This window comes from Hippopotamus amphibius, chromosome 8 (genome assembly GCF_030028045.1).
Source record: "Hippopotamus amphibius kiboko isolate mHipAmp2 chromosome 8, mHipAmp2.hap2, whole genome shotgun sequence".
In the NCBI taxonomy this organism is placed as follows: Eukaryota; Metazoa; Chordata; class Mammalia; order Artiodactyla; family Hippopotamidae; genus Hippopotamus; species Hippopotamus amphibius.
In genome coordinates, this window is record NC_080193.1 from 88,183,168 (window position 1) to 88,202,050 (window position 18,883).

The 18,883-nt window shown below is 55.5% G+C and overlaps 1 protein-coding gene across 1 annotated transcript; it reads right to left on the reverse strand.

The window, feature by feature from the left end:
• Positions 1 to 5,208: 5,208 nt before the first annotated feature.
• WNT6 (Wnt family member 6) lies at positions 5,209 to 18,348 on the reverse strand. Its single transcript, XM_057746927.1, has 4 exons — positions 18,133 to 18,348; positions 8,275 to 8,495; positions 7,706 to 8,040; positions 5,209 to 6,026 (listed from the first exon to the last, which is right to left on the reverse strand). The coding sequence occupies exons 1-4, from the start codon at positions 18,210 to 18,212 to the stop codon at positions 5,565 to 5,567; spliced, it is 1,098 nt and encodes a 365-aa protein (XP_057602910.1). The 5' UTR covers positions 18,213 to 18,348; the 3' UTR covers positions 5,209 to 5,564.
• Between the last annotated feature and the right edge of the window lie 535 nt (positions 18,349 to 18,883).

Below are 18,883 nucleotides of genomic sequence, written 5' to 3' on the forward strand. Positions count from 1 at the left end.
GAGCCAATGAAGGTAAAAGTACTGGGACGCCAGTGAATGCTTGTCTGGGAGCAGAGCACCCTAGGGTGGCACACCCTAGGAGGAGGGATTAGAGCGCCTTTTAATCCTAAAAGTGTGCTTTGAGGTCATCTTATTTTGTCCCCTTTTATTTCACAAGAAGATACTGAGGCTCAGAGAGGGTCATGACTTACTCAAGGTCACAGAGCAAGTTAGTGGAAGAGCTGGAACCAAACCCAGTTGAACACAGCAGAAACGGCCCCAACACGGAGTACTTTTGCCCAGACCCTGCCTGCAGATGCTCCAGGTCTTACCTTGGCCCTGCCAGCTGTACTTGGTCCTCTAGGAGCTCCCCAACACCAGCCTCCTGGCTCAGGCCCACTCCTCTCTGGGATCCCTTTCTGTACTCACACCCCAGCTGAACACTGGGCTCACTTAGGTAAGGGCCTGAGAGCCAGAGGGTTGGGGACAGAGGCTCCAACTTCTGTTTCTGGTTCTAACCTGGGCCCTGATAGTGAAACCTACTCCCACTGTGGCCTTGACATCCTCCTCTGTAAAATGGGCACAAACCTCCCACTCTATACATACACCTCCCTCCCAGCCTCATGACTCCCTCTCTCTGAAGAGAGCCCCTCCTGGTTTAAGGATAAACTACCAGAGCCTCTGGGCTCTGAGACAAAAGGGGCCCATTCCTGGAATTGCCCATCCCTGGGGAACTGAAGGAGAGGGGTGGGGCCTTCCCTGTCCCCAGACTGTCAGGTGGTGGGGGCAGCCTGAGCAACAGCAGGCTGACGGCATACTCCCCCTCCTTTCCCCCATCTCTGCCAGCAGCCACTGCAGCTGTCAGGAATTAAGGGCTTGAGGCTGCTGGGGGTGGGGGTAGGGCAGTGGGGGGAGCAGTCTGGCTGGACAGCAGGAAAACAGCCAGGGGCAAGAAGCAGTCTGCCTCAGCCAGAGCCTTGTTTGACCCCTGCCCTCCCCACTCTCCCCCACCATGCTGCAGGGACTGGGACAGCTTCCATCTAGAGTTTGGGGAGGGTCAGGGCAGGACCAGTTTCAACCTGGGAAAGAGGCATGAGCCCAGAGTGGGAGAGGGCACCAGAAGGGACAAGCCAGAGTGGGGAATCATACTTCCATTGGCTGTTGGGGAAACTGAGGCCCAGAAAGGCTTAGGAACAGGCCCCATGTGATAAGGGAATGGGTTCATAATCCAGGCTGCAGACCTCCTTACTCCGCATCCAGTGCTCCACATTTCCCATGTGTGATACATCGTATGTATCCCCTGGGGTAGGCCGTTGTGGGAAATTCTGACTCTGGGCCCCCTGCAGCTGAATCAGCCTTTCCAGGGGCAAGACCCCGGGGTCTGCATTTCTAACCAATGTCCCAAGTGATTTTCATGAGGACCACATCTGGGAAATACTACTGACCTGGTTGAGTGGCTGATTTTTTTTTCCCCCTTCGGCCTCCATCAGATGAGGGATGGCCTCTTTGCCCCTCTACCCTCCACTGTTCATGAAATACAGAAGTATATGGGAGAGGGAGAGACCCTTTCCTTGAAAACCCCAGGAAGCAAACAATCCCCAAGCCTTGCTTGCACTCAAGCATGGTACTGGCCTGATGTCATGAGGAGTGCTTCTCCTCAGCCCAGGGAGGTGAGGGCATATGTAGGCACATGGCCTTGGCATGTGTGAAGATGAAGCCCAGAAAGAGGGTCTGCAGCTGGAGCCCCAGCCCTGTAGGACCCATGCCATGGGCAAGCCCCCATCAGCACACCCCAGGCCCCGCCCTGGCCCTGCCCTGGGCTCTGGCCTTCAGCCCAGCCCCAGCCCCCGCAGCCGCTGCCTGAGACCACAATTACAGGGGCCACTGGGGGTGGGGGAGCACCAGGGATGAAAGGCAGCGCAGAGAATGGTTCCAGCTGTGGCGGCTCTGTAGGAGGTTGCAGGGAAGGGAGGGCTAGGGCGGTACCAGGGTGAGAACAGGTGGGACCCTCACCACCCCAGCTGAGCCCAACTCGGCATCAGGGCTTGGTCCTGTTGCTCTGCTGGAGAAGGCTGTCTCCGTGAAGAAGAGAGGGAAGGAGCCCCAGACTTATAAGGGAGCTCTTTCTCCTACCGTCCAGGCCTCAGGGACCACAGCCCCTCAGCAAGGTAAAGGGGAAGATCCTGCAGCTCCAGTCTCCCAGACTCCTATGTGTTAGGTCATTGAAAGGAAGGGGAAATGCTTCCTGAGCCCTCAGCCTTGGGCTGACCCTGGGCCTTCCTCCCAGCCTCCCCACCCATCTGCCTGTGTTCCAGCTGTTCCTGATGTGGTCACGCACACATCTGGAGTGCCTCTGTGCTCTTCCCCCACCTTCCCAGTTACACATGTCCCCCACCACTCAGCCAGTGGGGGACCTCGATGGCTCAGACTGTGCCTGGGGCTGAGCAGCTGGGTGAGCAAAGGGGGTTGTTGTGGTGATGGGGCATTTCTGAGCTCTGCTTCCAGCCCCCCTCCCAGGCAGCAGTGCAAGAGTGCAGAGCCATCTCTAAGCTTAAAGAGGACCAGGATAATGGTCAAAATGGTGCCTTCCAGGCCATCACTCTCATCTTTCACAGAACACAGCTCCCAGACTCCTGCTGGAGTTCCCAGACTCTACTGGTCACAGAAGATGGACACTAACACATGAGTGCCAGTTTAAAGACTGCAAGCACTCTTACAGTGTGCTATCAGGCACCCTCATTTCATGCTGGGGAAACTGAGGCTTAGAGAGGTTAACTGACTCGACCCAGGTCAACCTAGCAAACTGGGCCTTTTTTCACTGTATCGTGCTACTTCCATTGCATTCTTTTAACCTGCTTGGGGTGGTGTCAGTCTCTGCCAACTGCCTCAGTTTCCATCTCTAGCATCATGGAGGAGGATATCCAGCATTACACACCCAATATCACCACCACCACCACCCCCTCACCCAGAACCTGCCAGTAGAGACAGAGGCAGGCATCCCAGCCCTAAATCTGGGTCAGCCCAGAGGTTTCAGACAGTCTGGAACCCTAGCAGCTTGACCCAAGCTGTCCGTGGGTCTCCTTACTTTCTTTCCATCCTACCCTCTCCTGCCCACAACTCTCTGTGAGTTTCCCTGAGGCCCTGCAGGTCCTATCTGTGGACCCTGTTGATAGGGAAGCTGGGCTCTGTGCACCCTCTGGTGGCCTCTGAGAGAAGTGCAGGAGACTTTTAAAAAACTAAGTATTGTACCCAGCCAGGGAGCTGTGAGGAAGGCAGAGCTTTGAATAAAAACCCTATTCTTATAGTGCTTCATTTTTCCACCATGTGGCCCACAATTCTGGTTCCACTCTCCACTCCCCCAAACTTGGTAAGTTAGCCAAGCCCCCTTGGTTCAAGAGACTCTGAGTCCAGATTCTCCATGACACTTCCCTGAAGCCCAGGTATTTGACTTGAGGGAGCCAGGAGGAAGAGGGACAGGAAGGGAAGGAAGGGAAGGGAAGGGAAGGGAAGGGAAGGGAAGGGAAGGGAAGGGAAGGGACGGGACAGGAAGGGAAGGCCTCAGATGCCTTCCCGCTGAACTGCAGTCTGATACCCCCTCCCCATACAGGCTTCACTCTGGGGCCCCCATGTGATTTTTGAGGGCTGAACCAGGCTAAGTCATACAGGTGGATGCTGGGCCTTTGTCAGGGGAAGGCAGATGCAATGGAAACCATGGTTAGAGTCTGTCACATCCAGAATGAGTTCCCCTCCCCTTGTTTCATTGGAGGAACTCTGCTCTTCTCCCTGTGCCCCCATTCCCTGTGCTCCTAGCGGGGCTGCCAACCCCAGTCATGGTGGTACATTTTCCTGGACACTGTTATTAGTTCAGGGATAGGCAAGTGAGCCAGGCTGACTTGATCCCAGCTTCCTTAGGACTTCTGCTGGGAAGGCCATTCTTTTTTGGATTGGCAACACCAAGAATGTAGACATAAGTCTGCCATATAGAGGAAGTCTATCTGCAGCAGGAGAGAATAAGGACAGTATGAAAAGAGAGACAGAGAGAAGCAGAAACAATAGACATGGTGATGGGGGTTAGGGAAGGAGATGAGAGAGAGAAAGAGTTCAATGACATCAATAATTTGGGCCCCTGGGTTCAGCTGTGCCTAAATTCAGACTTACCCCTGGACTTCCCAGGTATAAGAGCCATTAATTAATTCCCTTTGACCTAAGCTAGTTTCAGTTGGGTATCTTCATTTGCAATCAGGGCCTGCCTGATGCCTGCAAAGCATCAGCTATTTATCCCCTTTCTCACAGTAACGACCATTTAGTAAACACAAATTTGACATATATTATTGTGTCAAATGCTAAGTGCTTTGCATATCTCAAAAAAATCCTCCCCAGAATTCTGTTAGGATGTGGATAGATTATAGTGAGGGTATATTCTTTGACACTGTCCCATTGAGAGGTAGAGTCTGTTTCCTCTTCCCTTGAATTTTGGCTGGTTCTGTGTCTTGTGTCTGGAGAACCCAGAACCCCAAATCCTTCCTCTATCCCTTTACCTTCACCATCAGCTTTCTGAGAGGAATCAGAAAGAAGGAAATGTGGTTGGATGCTGAGAGAAACCTTGGGACAACTTTGCTTCATCTTCCTCTAAGTGTGACTGGAAATGCCATTCTGGGCAGCTTTTTCAATGCTAATGGGGGTGAAGTTAGTTTTGATGGTAACAAAGTCTGCTGTTACTCATAACATTTTCATCACATTCTACAGTTTATACAGTGCTTTAATCCTATGAGTTTAGGTGGCCCTAAAAGTCTACCCTCGAATTCCACAGGGGGCCACAGAAACAGAAAGACAGATAAAGGTGTACCACCCCTCCAGAATTAGGACAAGGGCTAACCTGAGAACTGAGTACGCCACCAGAGGCTTCTGGTCCTCTTTCCCTAGACCCTCCCAGTCTGCTCCTTTAAAGAGGGATCCTAGTTCTCCCCCAGCTTGCAGATCCAGGCCCTAGATGTGTACTAGAGTGAACAAGAAGAATGCCAAGGGAGACATATGGTACTCTTCACTACTGTTGCCAGGAGAGCCCAGTCCGGTAGGGGAAAGATAGGGACCCAGGGTGCTGACCTCTGAGAGGCTAGTTCTATCAAAATCATCTCCCTTTACTCATTCCTTTCAGAGCCCATCCCCATGGCAGCCCGCAGGAGACCAGCCCCCCTCCCAAACCGCGGGCCCAGTCCTATTGGTTTAAATATTTTTATTGATACTAAACGCACCCACCCACCCCATGGCCAGCAGTTCCGAGGAGCCTCGCCTCCAGAGGCCTAGAAACCGGCTCTTTGGTTTCTATCTGGGGGCTGAGGAGAGAGAAGGTCTGTATAGACTCCCCCAGAAGCCCCCGGGAGTGCCTCTTGGGGGTTCCTCCGGTGCCCCTGGGCCTCAGTGAGCGGGCGTACATCTCAAGCTCCACCGCTCACAGTTTCCAGTGGCCTGGGAGATGGACTTTCTCACGGGAAGCTGGAGCGAGGCAACGCCCCCTGCTGGCGCCCAGAGGTCCCGCAGGTGGCGAGAGGCGGCTCTGCGCGCACTCTGGGGAGCCGGGCGGCGGGTCAGAGGCAGAGGCTGAGTTCCTTGCGTACGCGGCAGCGGTGGCACTGCACTACGCAGCACCAGTGGAAGCGGCACAGGCAGTTCTCCTCGAGCTGCACGCTCTCCTGGCGGTGCCCGCGGCCGCAGCACAGCAGGTCGCAGCCGCTGAGGTCTGGGGCACTGCTGTTGCAGGCGCGGCCGCGCGTACCCGGCGAACCGGTGCGCCGGTTGGGGGCGCAGAAGTCGGGCGAGTCAGCGGCGTAGAGTAGGTCAGCGCGGCCCGGCGGCTTGAGCGTGCGGACGGCGGGCAGCAAAGCCTTGCCGTCATTGGTGCCCATGACACGCGAGGCGCCGTGGAAGCGCTCGAGCAGCCGCGCGCCCACCTCGCGGAACGGGGGCAGCTTCTGCCAGCAGGTGCGCAGGGCGCACGAGCCCGACAGCCCGTGGCACTTGCATTCGGTCCGCGTGTGGCTCCGCACGGCCTGCGGGGAGCAGAGGAGCCGGCGGATGGGGACACATCCAGAAGGGGGGGCGCGGAAAGGCCCAGAAGACCGACAGAAAATAAGATGGGGAGGATGGCGGATGAAAAAAAAGAGCAGACCAAAAAACAACAAAAAATAAAAAACAGGAGAGCACAAAGTGGGGAGGAGGAAATCAAAGGCCCGACAGCCCGGAGAGGAGGAGGAAAAATGATGGCGAAGTAGAAGTGGGGAGTGGGGGACAGTATGCAGCCTAGAGATTCCAGGATCCAAAGCCAGGGAATGGGGGAGAAAGCAGAATGGACAGCAGGGGTGAGATTCTCCTTGGAGGGAGGGGGAAGGTGGCAGCTGTCGCACCCTATTCCTCCTGCCAGGCCAGCCCCCTCATTCCTGCTCCTTAGGGCCCCAGGCAGAGCAGGCCGCCTGGGCTCTGTCTCCACCACCCCTCCCCAACCCTCTCCGACAGGTATGTGGGCCTGTCTGGACATTCCTCTCTGGTCCCCCTCTTACCCCCCTGCCCAACGCCTCAGGCCAAAACCCTAGAAGATATTGGATGTTGGGGGTGGGGGGCGGGGGGGGGGGATCCCTAGCACACCCTAGAACTGAGGCATAGAGCGTGGGAGGGCCCACTGTGAATGTACTACTGAGACCTGGAACCTAGGAGTCCTAGGTTATAATATAAATTTACTATTTATATCTGAAGCTGGGGTTGAAGACCCCACTAGAGATTTATGGAGTCAGATGCCCCAGGAAGATCATTTCCGGAAGCTCAGAGTCCAGGGGCCAACCTGATCTGCAGACTTGTACATCTCTCTTCCCTTCCCAGGCCCCTTCGCTTTCCCCCCACCCCCTCCAGGAAACATCTGATTCAGACTGCTTCTTGTCCCTAAACAGGAGCTCCTGGGGCCCTCCTCATCAGAGAGGGAAAGGGAGAGGCTGCCAGGGCTCTGGACAGGGACTGGTATGGGATTGCCTGGCAGCCAGTTAAGTGCCCAGATTCAATCACAGCTTTCCTGGCCTCTGCCTGACCCCCTCCTACCATCAGGATCTACTCCTTGTCCTTCACTCCTTTCCAAGCCCATTGTCCCTTGGGCCTGTTTAGTCGGTTTCCAGGCCTCCCTCACTTCTCCTGGCTCCCCTGTCTCCAGACCCCATACCTTTACCTCGCTTCTATCCTTCCTTTCATCCCCAGTCTTTGTCTCCCTCCTCTGCCCCTGCCCTAGCAGCCAGCTCCCCACCCACCCCAAGCTTTGCCCCACCTGTCCTATCTTAGAGGTATGTCCTCCCTACCTGAAGTCCCTAAACCCTGGGGGCCTCTTCCCTGAGTGATCCCGCTCTACCCTGCCCACTTGGCATTAGCCCCAGGCCCTCCCAGGCCCGCCAAGTAACTCCCTCTTCTTGTCTGGCCACCTCACCCCCCACATGCCCATCCAGGCCCCTAGCCAGTCTCCCCAAGTTGCCCCCACCACGGCCACACTGGCTCCCCCCCACACATTTACAAACTCCCACACTGCATACCCTCACTCACACCCTCACTTCCCCACAACTTCCACAAACTCAGTGCTCCACACAGATCACACTCTCCCACATCCTTTGAAAGCTACTCACGCATATTTACACACACACACACACACACACACACACACACACACACAGCCTTATACATCGCTGCCCAGACTTACCAGCCGGCCGGCCTCGTTGTTGTGAAGTTGCACCAACGCACGGATGTCTCCGCGTCCCCGCTTGTGCTGCGCGTCCATGAAGAGCCTCGACTTCTCGTCCCCGAAGTCCACGTCGTCGCCGCAGCCGCCCCACTCCCAGGCGGCGCTGCCATCAGGGGAGCCCACGGGGCCGGGGGGCCCGGGGGTGCCTGGCAGGCCGGGGGGGCGGGGCGGGGCACGGCCGCGGGGCGCCTGGCAGCCGCACTGCAGCAGCTCGCCCATGGAGCAGGCCTGAGTGACCGCGTGGCTGGCGCCCGCAGCCGTGATAGCAAACACGAAGGCCGTCTCCCGGATGTCTGCGGGGGCGGGGAGGGGCAGTCAGACAGCAGGACCCAAGGTGGGTCCTGGGGGAATGCGGTGGGCCAGGTAGTGTGGCGGAGGGTGGGGGGGCTGGGAGACAGGATCAGGGCAGGGTGCCCTTGGCCCGTGGGAGAAGTGGGGCTCAGGCAGCCTCCCCAGACTCCCACCCTCTCCTCTGATCCCTCAGCGCGGAGAAAGAAGCCCCCTCCTGGTCTCCTCCCCACACTGACCCTGTTGCAGGATGCGCCCAAAGGCCTTGCTGTGGCTGGAGCAGTTCCAGCGGCGGAAGCGGAACTGGAACTGGCATTCTCGAACCCCTAGCCGGGCGCCCCGCGCTAGCTCGGCCACCACTTCTGGCTCTGCCTGGCACAACTCAGCCTGCCGCCCTGCCAGCCGCCGTGCCTTCCTGCAGATGCTGGTAGGGTCCATGACCAAGGGGCTGCCCACGGCCCTGGGAAGCAAAGAACAGCAGATCAGGGTCGTAACTCAAAGAGCTTGGCTGAGGGGGGAGGGAGACCTGCCCTGCCCAGCCCACAACCAGAAGCTGTGACATGCCTCTGCCCCCAGCAGCACCCCCCAACTGAGAATGAGATTGTCCTGTATGGTTCTCTTACAATTCCACGTGTGTGTCCCCCCTTAACTAGATTCTAGACTGAAATTGCTATAGATCAAAGATTCAGTATTATCCTTCTGTGTATATCTTCATTAATAAATCCTTATAGGAATTTGACTTAAGGTGAAGGCATCTGGCATGAGGTAGACCAAAGTTAAAATTCAACAGGCCAGGCCCAAAAAGGGAGACAAGGAGGAAATTAACCGAAGGAATATCAAGAAAGCTGTCAAAGAAAAGAAAGTATATATCGTAGAGAGATACCAAAGAAAAGTAGGCAGTGCGAGAGAAGACTCTGGTCTTAGTGGACCACAAGCTGGATGTGTATCAGCTGATCAGCCCTGATGCTAGAAAGGTAGGGGTGATTCCAGAGATATGGAAAGCCACAGGATGTTAGAGTGGCTTGGGAATGGAGCCTAGGAGGAAAGTCACACCCTCTCTCTAGCCCAAATTTCTCCTTCTGTAAAATAGCAAGGTTAGGCTTTGATCTCTAAAGTGGGCCCTCCCACCCCGATATGCCCTGTTTCCCTGAATAAGAGAGCAAGAGGAAGGAACTGGGGTCTGAGTCTCTGAAGCATTGTTGTGAAGTAGGTGACAGTGACCCTTCTCCTGCTCCAGGGTCTGTGACCTTCCCAGAGCAGGATAGCAGCAAGCCAAGCTTGCGTAACATAACTGATTGGGGAAGGGGATACTGTTTGGCTTGGTGGGTAAAGACCTCATGGGAAGTTCCACACACTTTCAGAAATCCCTCCATTCTCAGCCTTTGTTCCATCTGAGGAGAGTGTGGCCATTTGGTTGCCATACACCATACCCCTGAAGGGTAAGTTGGCTAGGTATTCACACCTAGGTGGAACCACTTTCATTGGATTGCTCTTATTTGAACACTTAGCTGAGATCCCTGTCTTGTAGGAATGAGTGGGTAGAGCACTTGGGGGCTGAGGGTAATTTGAAACTACTCAAAAATCCTTTAGCAAAGGGCAGAATAAGATTTTAGGTGGGAAAAAGCAGCACCAAGAGATAGAAAACATGGAGGAAAATGTTGGTAGATAGGTGCCAAAGGTCAAGGTGGCCTACTTTTCAACTTAGCTTTAGTGCACACCTGCCCCACTGTCCCCATTTGCTCCACAAGTATGGGCTGCCCAGGCATGTTCTGGCCCCACAACAATGAGATGTAATGGGCTTAAATAGCAGCAGGAATTTAGGTCTTAAGGTAGAACTTCTCAACACTGAGGAGTGAGATGCTTCAAGATGTGGTTGCAGGAAGATGTGTAAGTTCAGCCCTTAAAGGACTCCTACCCCCCACCCCCCACACACGCACACACACACACATGCACACACATACACACACACACTGCCCTATCAGGTCGTTGTCATCACCCCTACCCAAGTAGTCCAGGAGCCAAGTTCTCTCCTCAGTGGAGAGACCTATAGTCCAGACCTTCCTTCCTCCATGCTGAGGACCAGCCCATCACTGTGTTCCAACTGTAGCCTGGGAAGGTCCAGCCCCAAACCTTTCCCATCGCTGGAGAAGTGATAGATGGGGTAGGGGGGCAGTGGGCCAAGGGTAGGAAAACCTAAGCTGGCTGCCAGTGGCCCAGTGACTTTCAGAAGTTGATCAGTCTCTATCTGTAATCTATCTGTCATCTATCTCTCTATCTCTCTCTCTCTCTATCTCTCTATCTATCTATCTATTTTCTTTCTTTCTATCTATCTATCTATCTATCTATCTATCTATCTATCTATCTATCTATCAATCATCTGTCTATCCTTCCCCTTTCTACCTACTTATCCCACTTCATTACAAAAAGGATTGGGGGAAGCTTCCAACATGGTTGTACAAGGTCAGTAGATAAGACTATGGAGCAAGCACCTTGAGAGTTAAGACTGTCATTTTCTTTTGTCTCCAATGGCAGATTTTTAACTGCTTAAATTTGTATTTCCCGCCAACTTTTTAATGAAAATTTGCATGTTATGCATGATTACAATGAATACCATTTAATACAAGTTTTTGAATGGATGAATGAGTCATCTAAGGAGAAGGTCCTCACTGAGCCCAGACCCCTGTCCACATATGGTTTCATGACTCCTAATTAGCTTCCTGAAACATTTTCTTTTTCCCTAACGGGATCAGAGACAGGGAAGCGGGCCTCTCCTCAGCTGTCCAGCTCCTTTTCTGCCACCTGCATGTCCAGAACTCCACCTGGGAGTCTGCAAACCCATCTTCTCCACCCCACCCCCAGGCTGCTATGTTCCCCACTCTCCCCTCCTCAATCCTGCCCTCTGATAACTCTGTACTTTCCCAAGGCTGACTGGCCTTATCTTCCCAAGGTTACTCTGCCCCATCCCTCTCCCCTCCCTTCTGCTGTGCTAGGAAAGTAGGAGAGGGTCGGGGTACACAAGCAAGAAAGGGAAAAACCTCTTGACCTTGTCTTTTTCCCAGGAGCTTGAGATAGGAGAGGAATCAGGAGGAGCATGGAGGGTAGGGCCCTCCAGGAGGTGGGGCTGGCTCTGCACAGGGTTGAGGGGCTGCCCCAGAGTCAGTTTCTGGTCCGGGTCTTGCTCCCCAGGCTGGCTGGCTGCCTGGGAACTAGACTTGTTTACAAGCCGCTCAGAGGAGGGATGGGCAATAGTAGCAGCTAGAATCCCAAGGGACCAGCTTGTTCCCTGCCCTCCTGTCCTCACTCCCATCTTCAAGTCACAGGAAAGGAAACTTTGAAGGGGACTGGCAGGGGAACATTGGGCAAAACACCAGAACCCGCTTTTGTACCCTGGTCTCTGTCAGCCCTGGATGAGCTGAGCCCCTCTGGGCAAGTCGTTTCCCTCTTTGGGCTTCAGAAAAATGAGTTGGCAAGAGAGGCTTGAATATCCCCTCTAACTTTAACACCATCTGCATCAAGAAGTAACTCCTCCATCTCCCTTCTTCCTTTACCCTCCTTCCTTCCCTTCGGCTTCCTCGGGGAATGAACTCTACTGCAGGGGCCTCTGAGTTAGCACTGGCCTGAGATCAGCCCAGAGAGGATGCGCCCATTTGGGAGCATCTGCATGTTTGGTGGTAGGGGTAGGGGGTGGCTGGAGCACAGTGGTGGTAGGAAATACATATTATATAATATGTAGGATCTGAGATCCTAAACAAATAGCCACTCCTGGGCGTAAAAAAACAAGGCTAGCCCTAAAAGAAATCAGGATGTAGACAAGAAGGGACAAGCCTGGGTTTGGCCATTCTAGCTGGCTTGGCCTGTGCCAAGATCTCCCTCCCAGGGACCTTGGTTGGTAGAATAAATAGCCAAGTGAGGTGCCATCAGGGGCCAGCCAGTTCCTACTGGCAACATCTGTAGATCTAAGCTCTGGATGTGTTTCTGGCCTAACTTACCTTTCCATCCCTGGATTCAGAGGGCAGGAGAGAATGTCAGAGATTATCTAGTCCAACTCCACCCACTTCACCCTTATTGTACAGGTAAGCAAGATGAGAGGAGAGGTGACTGATCACGGCCACTCAATGGAGGGATCCCCGCTGCAAGAAATTTAGGTGAATATTTCAAAAACCAAAGGCACTGGAGGAAACAACCACCTGAGGTCTCCTGGTACCTCGCGTGGCCTCGCATACCATCCTCCACACAGCCCTCACTCTGAGCAGGTTGGCTAACTCTGCATCCATCCCAGATTACACCACTAAATTTCCAGACTCAGAGCCACCCCCTCCCCACCCTTAAGTGATCAAAATCTCATCCAGCATCTCTCCAAACTCACCTCAGATCCCACCTGCTCTAAGGAGGCTCCCCTGGGCCCCAGCCCTCACTGACCTCACCCCCGCATCACTCCAGGTGTCACTCATTCGGGGGGTGCTTGTTATCCTGCCAGTGGCATAATTATGTTGTCATGTTTTCTTGTCTTATCTCTCCAGTTAGATGTAAACTCATTCAAAACAAAGATCTCAGGAAGAAGTATAATGTCATTAGCAGAACACACTCAGGGGTCTGAAGAGCCATTGGACGTGGGTTTGGATCTAGCATCTGCCATTTGCTGATTCTGTGACCTTAGCAAGTCTCTAGCAGGGGAAGCTGGCACTTATCACTTGTCAAATGGATGATGAAACTTAACCTTCTGAGCCCCAGTGTCCTCAGCTGTAAAGTGGAAATAAATAATAATATCTGCCTACTTCCCAGGTTACATGTGAAAAGAGCCTGTCCAGAGAGCGGGCTTCCACAAGTGTGTTATCTTCCCATGCACACCCTTGATCATCTCCTGGGCCTGCACAGTGCACGGCAATCAGGCAGCGTTTGTAAATTCCTGAGAACACGCTTTTCTCCAACTCTGTCATACTCAGCCTGGGTCCCAGTGTCTCCTCCACCCCTGTCAGCCCAGCCCATGGACCAGGAACACCCTCCAGGACCCCTCCCCTTCCCCATCGAGCGCCCCTTGGTCGGTGGATTCTTGAGGCCAAGAGGATCACAGATGCTTTGGCGTCTGCTCGGCGGAAGGGTCTCACAGCCAGCCCCCACTAGTTCCCCACGCTCATTCCCCACACTCTAGTCTGACCCTCACCTCCCAAGAGCCAGCAGAGGGAGCCCTGAGCCCTGGGGCCGTGGGTGGGGGCTGCACAGGGATGGGGGAGGCGGGTGGTGGAGAAGGGGCAGAAAAATGTTGCCTGACGGCTGCTGAAGCGGCTAGGCCCGGGCCTGTGCCCGGCCCGCCTGTCCTGTCCTGCTCTGTCTAACTGGGTAATTACTGCTCCCCCTCCCCCAGTCCCTACCCCCACCCCAACCACCACATCAAAGCCAGTGATGCCCCAGTTCCATTAACCCCTGCCTCCCCACCGCCCACCAGCCACCCCATTCCACCGCACTCCACCACCCCAGCTCAATTTGGGTCTCTCTGCCCTGTCCTGGGTGCTGGCCTTCCCACCTCCTCACATTTCTCCCCTTCTCATTGCTCTTGGGAGAGGCAGGGGCTTTCCCTGCCCTGAATGATTTCACCATACAACAGGGCTTCCTACTTGTCAGGACTGTGAGAGGCAAAGGCAGGGACACAGTGGCCATCCATGGAATAGCCTCTGGAGAATCCATCATGTGCCTTCTGTTCTCCCACACTGAGATGGGGAGCACCATGTGAGGATGGGGATGGGGGAGCAGAAGGGGCCTGTAGAAGGCCCCATACCCCTTTCCTGACCCCCACCCCCACTGCACACAAGGATGAGGGAGGTGGACTCCTGGTCCCAACCCTCAGCTCCCTGCATTCTGGGTGGCCTTGGGCAAGTCACCTCCTGTCCCTGAATTTTGTTAGACTTCTCACTGTAAGTGAGAAGATTGAACCAGATGATCTCTAAGTCCTTTCTAGATCTAATTTCTGGATTAAACAGAGGGCTCCGAGCTGGAGGAACCAGCCAAAGAGGCCAGGTGGAAAGCGGGTGAAGAACCCTCCCAGCGACCTTTCCCTCCCTGAGCTCCTCCCTAGGAAGTCCAGGGGAAGCACCCAAAATCTTACCCCGCCTGGCGCCCCCTGCAGGAAGGATGGCTCAGGCTAGAGGGCACAGGCTAGAGGGCGCTCTCTCCAGTCCCCAGGGACAAGCTTCTCTGTTCCCCAGTGCCTCCTGCTCTGGCTGGCTGGGAGCCCTACTGCCAGCCTGACCGCAGCCTGGCTGCCCACCCCTCCCTCGCCTTATGCCCTCCACAGCTGCATTTCTCCATCAAAGTACACATTCTGGAATCCCCCTTGCTGGGCCCTGGTGATCAAGCCTCCCACTGACCTCCCCCCACCAACTCCTGGCTTCCGATGAGAATGGGGCAGGAGGGGGCTGCACCCCCCAGGAAATGTCACAGTGCCAGGACTCTGGTGGGCTCAGGGCATGCTCTGGCCTGGATAGAGTCGGCCTCCTTTTGCCCCTGCCCTTTTCTGCTCACAGCCCCATTGTCTCCCTCCAGGGGAAGCTGCCAAGGCGGGAGGCTGGGGGGGAGGGGGGCGGGGGGGGGGACTGGATGGCCACCCCACCCCCATCCCATCCTGAGCCCATGGGGGCCAATAACAGGAGTGCCTACGAAAGGTCAGAGGCCCGGAGAAAGAGAGGATAGGAAAGGGTGGTGGGGGTCACAACTGGAAAACCGGGGTGTCGGGAAGAAGCCTGGGTCCATTCCCTGTCTCCCTGAGGGACCAGAAATAAGGCCGTCCTGGGTGTCTGGTTCCTGTTTCCATAGGGAAGGCCACCGAAAGGCAAGATGAGATGGGGGAAGGGAGTGAAACTGAGTGGTGCTTTTCCTAGTGGAACAAGGGGAGGTTAGTTTCTTTCATAGAAAATATAAAACAGAAAAAGGAAAGAGGAAGGGAGAAGGGAGATTGATTTGGCTATTCTGTGAGAGTGAGCTATTTTCTGCATCCACTGATTGAAGGTATAAATAAAGATGGGTCAGACGTTGAGAAGAACTTCCTGGGGGAGGATGGAAGGGGGGCAGGGAGCAGGATGGGAGGGGTGGGAGCTGATGACTAGAACAGGATCTGTCGGGGCCAGAGCATAGGCTGGATGGCCTGGAGGCAGTAAGCTGGACAAGATGACCTCAAGAGAGCCTGGCCAGTGTCCTGGAATCTGGGATTCTGCGATTCACAAAGATATGGTTACAGATGGGAGAGAGACAGACAGAGGCCAGAGGCAGAGTTTAGAAAGCATGCATTGCATCGCAGGAGATGGGGGAGGGGGAAAGAAAGTGGAAGAGAAACTTCTCTGGGACCTGGAGCAGGTCCCTGAGCCTATTCCAGGACCTGGGCCACTCCCCTCCAGGATCCTTGTTTCCTAACCAGGACAGTCCAGTCGCTCAGAGTTCCTGAGGTCCTGTCTCCTTCCAGCCTGGCTGCTGCTAGAATGTCAGTGTGGACTTCAGTGGGCTGCTGTGAAGCCAGCTGGTTTCCTGTCCACTGCTGGAGCTCTGGCCTGGCTTCTCTGAGAAGCAGAGAGAAGAGGTCCAGCAAACCAGTCCTAGACATCAGGGAGCAGCCTGGAAGCTGCTGAAGAAGCTCTTACTTAAGGTGAAGCCTCAGGGGTGAGGGCAAGGAGTGACAGGAGTCTCTCAGAAGCATCTGAGTGAGGCAGTCACCAGACACCTTATCACCCCAACCCCTCACTCTTCACCCCGCTCGCCCTGCAGCTGTGGTCATGAAGGCCTCTGTGTTCTCCCACACCTGCCCTCCTCACCTCCTCCCCCACTCCCTGCTTTCCAGCTTCAGGGTTGGTCTCCAAGGGACCAGGTCTCTCTCCCTCTGGCGTGGCTCCCACCCAGCAGCACCTCCAAAACAAAGGAACCCCCATGGATACAAGCCCCGGAGAGATGAACTCAGCAACACTCCATAAAACTTTCCCCAGGGGGGAATGAATTGGGAGATTGGGATACCAAATTGTACACTCTACATATATGCAGTTTATTGTATGATTGAACTTGGTGTACCCCCCCCCCAAAATAATAAAGAAAGAAAGAAAGAAAGAAAGAAAGAAAGAAAGAAAGAAAGAAAGAAAGAAAGAAAGAAAAGAAAAGAAAAAAAAAAAAGAAAAAACTTTCCCCAGCGTCTTTAGTCTTTAGGTCCCTAAAGACAAAGGCTCGGCCTTCCAGGAGTAGGGAAAAGAGACCCAAGAGGAGAGAGTTGTCAGTAAAATGCATAACTGGTATAGTTGCCCAATTCGTGGAGTGCAGTGGGAGCACAGAGAAGATAAGGGAGGGAAGACAGAGGGACAGCTTCATGGAGGAAGTGGTATTTTTAACTGGAAGGATGAGAAAATTGGGACTAACTGGATGAGGGTGGCACATGTAGGCAACAGCCATCAGGGAGAGAGCCCTGTCCCCAGACCCTGAGAAAGGGCAAAGTTAGGCAAGGTGTGTATGGGGAACAAGAGATAGAGATCCCTTTACAAAATTTTGCTGGGGACCCTGGATTCTAAACTTAAATTAATCCCCCTTTTCACTCATGGGGACTCTGGGCAGAACCTGGGGTGCTGAGGAGGGGACTTACATTTAAGGGCACCTCCCAATGTCAGATTATGTTGCAGGTCATCCCACCTAATCCTCCTATGAAGCCTGCCAGTTAGGGGGACTAACTCCCTATTTTACAGTTAAGAAGAAGTGACCTGCCCAAGGTCACAGGCTTAACAAATGGGGGAGATTAGATCTCAGGTCTGTCTATTTCAAAGCTGCTACTACATTATTCTAAGTCAGAATCGAAGGACGCGTGTTCCCTAGCCGGGACCTAGGTTTTCCTCGATTTGCCCCCTCACTGACACCCTGAGGGACTTCTCTCCCGCATCATAGAAGTGGGATCGTGGCCAGCAGCTCCCTGTGTGGGCATCCAGCTATCTTAGAAGAGAGGGATCTGCCTGCCCCACCCCTTCTTCCAAATCCGGGGGTGGGAGAGGAGCGGAGGGTAGAGAATCCAGCCAATGACCTGGCGATATGCAAATAGACAAGACCTTGGCTTCTTAGGATTGGCTGCTGCACCAGCGGTATTGTCCAAGTCCTTCCTCCCTAAACACAACTATTTCGGGCGGGTCTTTGCTGCTCCTGAGACCGAGAAGGAAAAAAGTCTGCGGGATCCGGATCTCTGAGCGGTCCCGGCAGGGCACCCACCTCCCCAGCCTTTATCTACCTCGCAAGACTCGAAGTTACTGCAACCTTAGCTGCCTAGGCGTCTGCTCTAGCTAGGACCAAGTCGAGAGGCTGGGTCTGGGAAGACGTCCCCATCCCTTGGCTGGCCAGGCCTCCCTCCCTTCCACCAGGACCCTTCACGGTTCCCAGTACGTCCCGAACTGCACATTTTCTCATCTATGGCCCCTGCATATGGAAGGGCCAGGCGCTTGGGTCCCCCTTCCTGCCTTTCCTTCTCTTTGCTCGGGGAGGAGGAAGTAGAGAAAGCCAAGGTTCTGACTCAGTTTCCCCTTTACGCTCCCTTTCCCGCCCCTACCTCCCACTCAGGAGCCCAGAGAGAAGCTGGTGGGTTTGGGGGCGAAGTGGGGCGGGGAAGAAGCAGCTGTTTGGCTCTCCCTGCCAGTGGCTACCCACCTTGTTCCTCTCTTTCCCCCAAATCCAGCCCCTCGTCCCCTAAATCCAAAGCCCTCCTCACACACTCTTTTATTCGGATCTCAGACTACAAATCTCGCCCATCTCCCCGATATCTTTCCTACCCATCTGCCAATTCCTTGGTGACCTGGATGGAGCGCATAACCTGGAGTGGGAGGGTGGGGCACAGGAGAAGTAAATACAATAGGATGTAAGGGGGGAGAGGGGGTGTGTGGGCACGTCTAAGTGGCAGTTGAGAAATGCCCCTGGAGGAGGCTGGCAGGAGCGGCACGCACCTCCCTCTCGCGTCTCCAGCTGCTGGGGGGCTGGGCTCTGCGCACAGGTAGAGCCGAGAGGCAGCAGGAGTGCGATTCGGAGCCCCACTGTCGGTCCCGAGGTCCCCACCTTCGAGCTCCAGGAGCCCCGCGGGGACAGCCAGACGCAGCACTCACCACCACAGTCCGCCGACGTGCGCCGGACACAGGAGCAGCAGCAGCAGCAGCCCCAGGCGGGAGGGCGCCGGCGGCTGCATCGTGACAGCTCTACCGCCGGCCGGTGCGGGCAGGGGGCGAGGCTGCGGGGCCAGCCGGTGCACGCGGGGGCCCGGGCTTCAGGGCGAGCGCGGTGACGGCGGCGGCGGCCGGGAGGCGATGGCTCCGGCGGCTGCGGCGGCGGCGGCGGCGGCGGGGGGGCCCATCCCGGGCGAGGAGGGCGCGGCGGAGGCGGAGAGCGGACAGGGCAGCCAGCGCCTGTGTCTCCTGCCGAGCTCGCTCGGGAGAAGAAATCAGAGCCGGGGGCGGGGGTGGGAGGGGAGCGGGGCCGGGGCGGGGGCGGGGGGCAGGGGGGCCGTGGGGTGGCAGTTGCGACAGTCAGGCGGCGGGACTCTCGGGAGGGAGCCGAGCGCCCCGGGGCGGCGGGCGCGGAGCTCCGCGGAGGGCGGGAGCGAGGTCCCGGGGCGGGGCCCGAGCGCGCTCGTGGCTGGGGGACCCGCCTGCCTCGCCCCCTCACCTCGCCTCTCACGGCCTGGGAGCCCCCTGCCGCCGCCCGGAGTCGGGGGCAGGAGGGGCGGGGAAGTAGGGTGGAGAAGGGTAAGAGGGGGAAGGAAGAGGAGCTGAGGAATGGGGGACGGGCTGGAAGGGAGACGTTTGACAGGTTTGTTGACTGTAAAGAGAGAAAACTTCCCAGGAATGAGGGAGTTTGGGT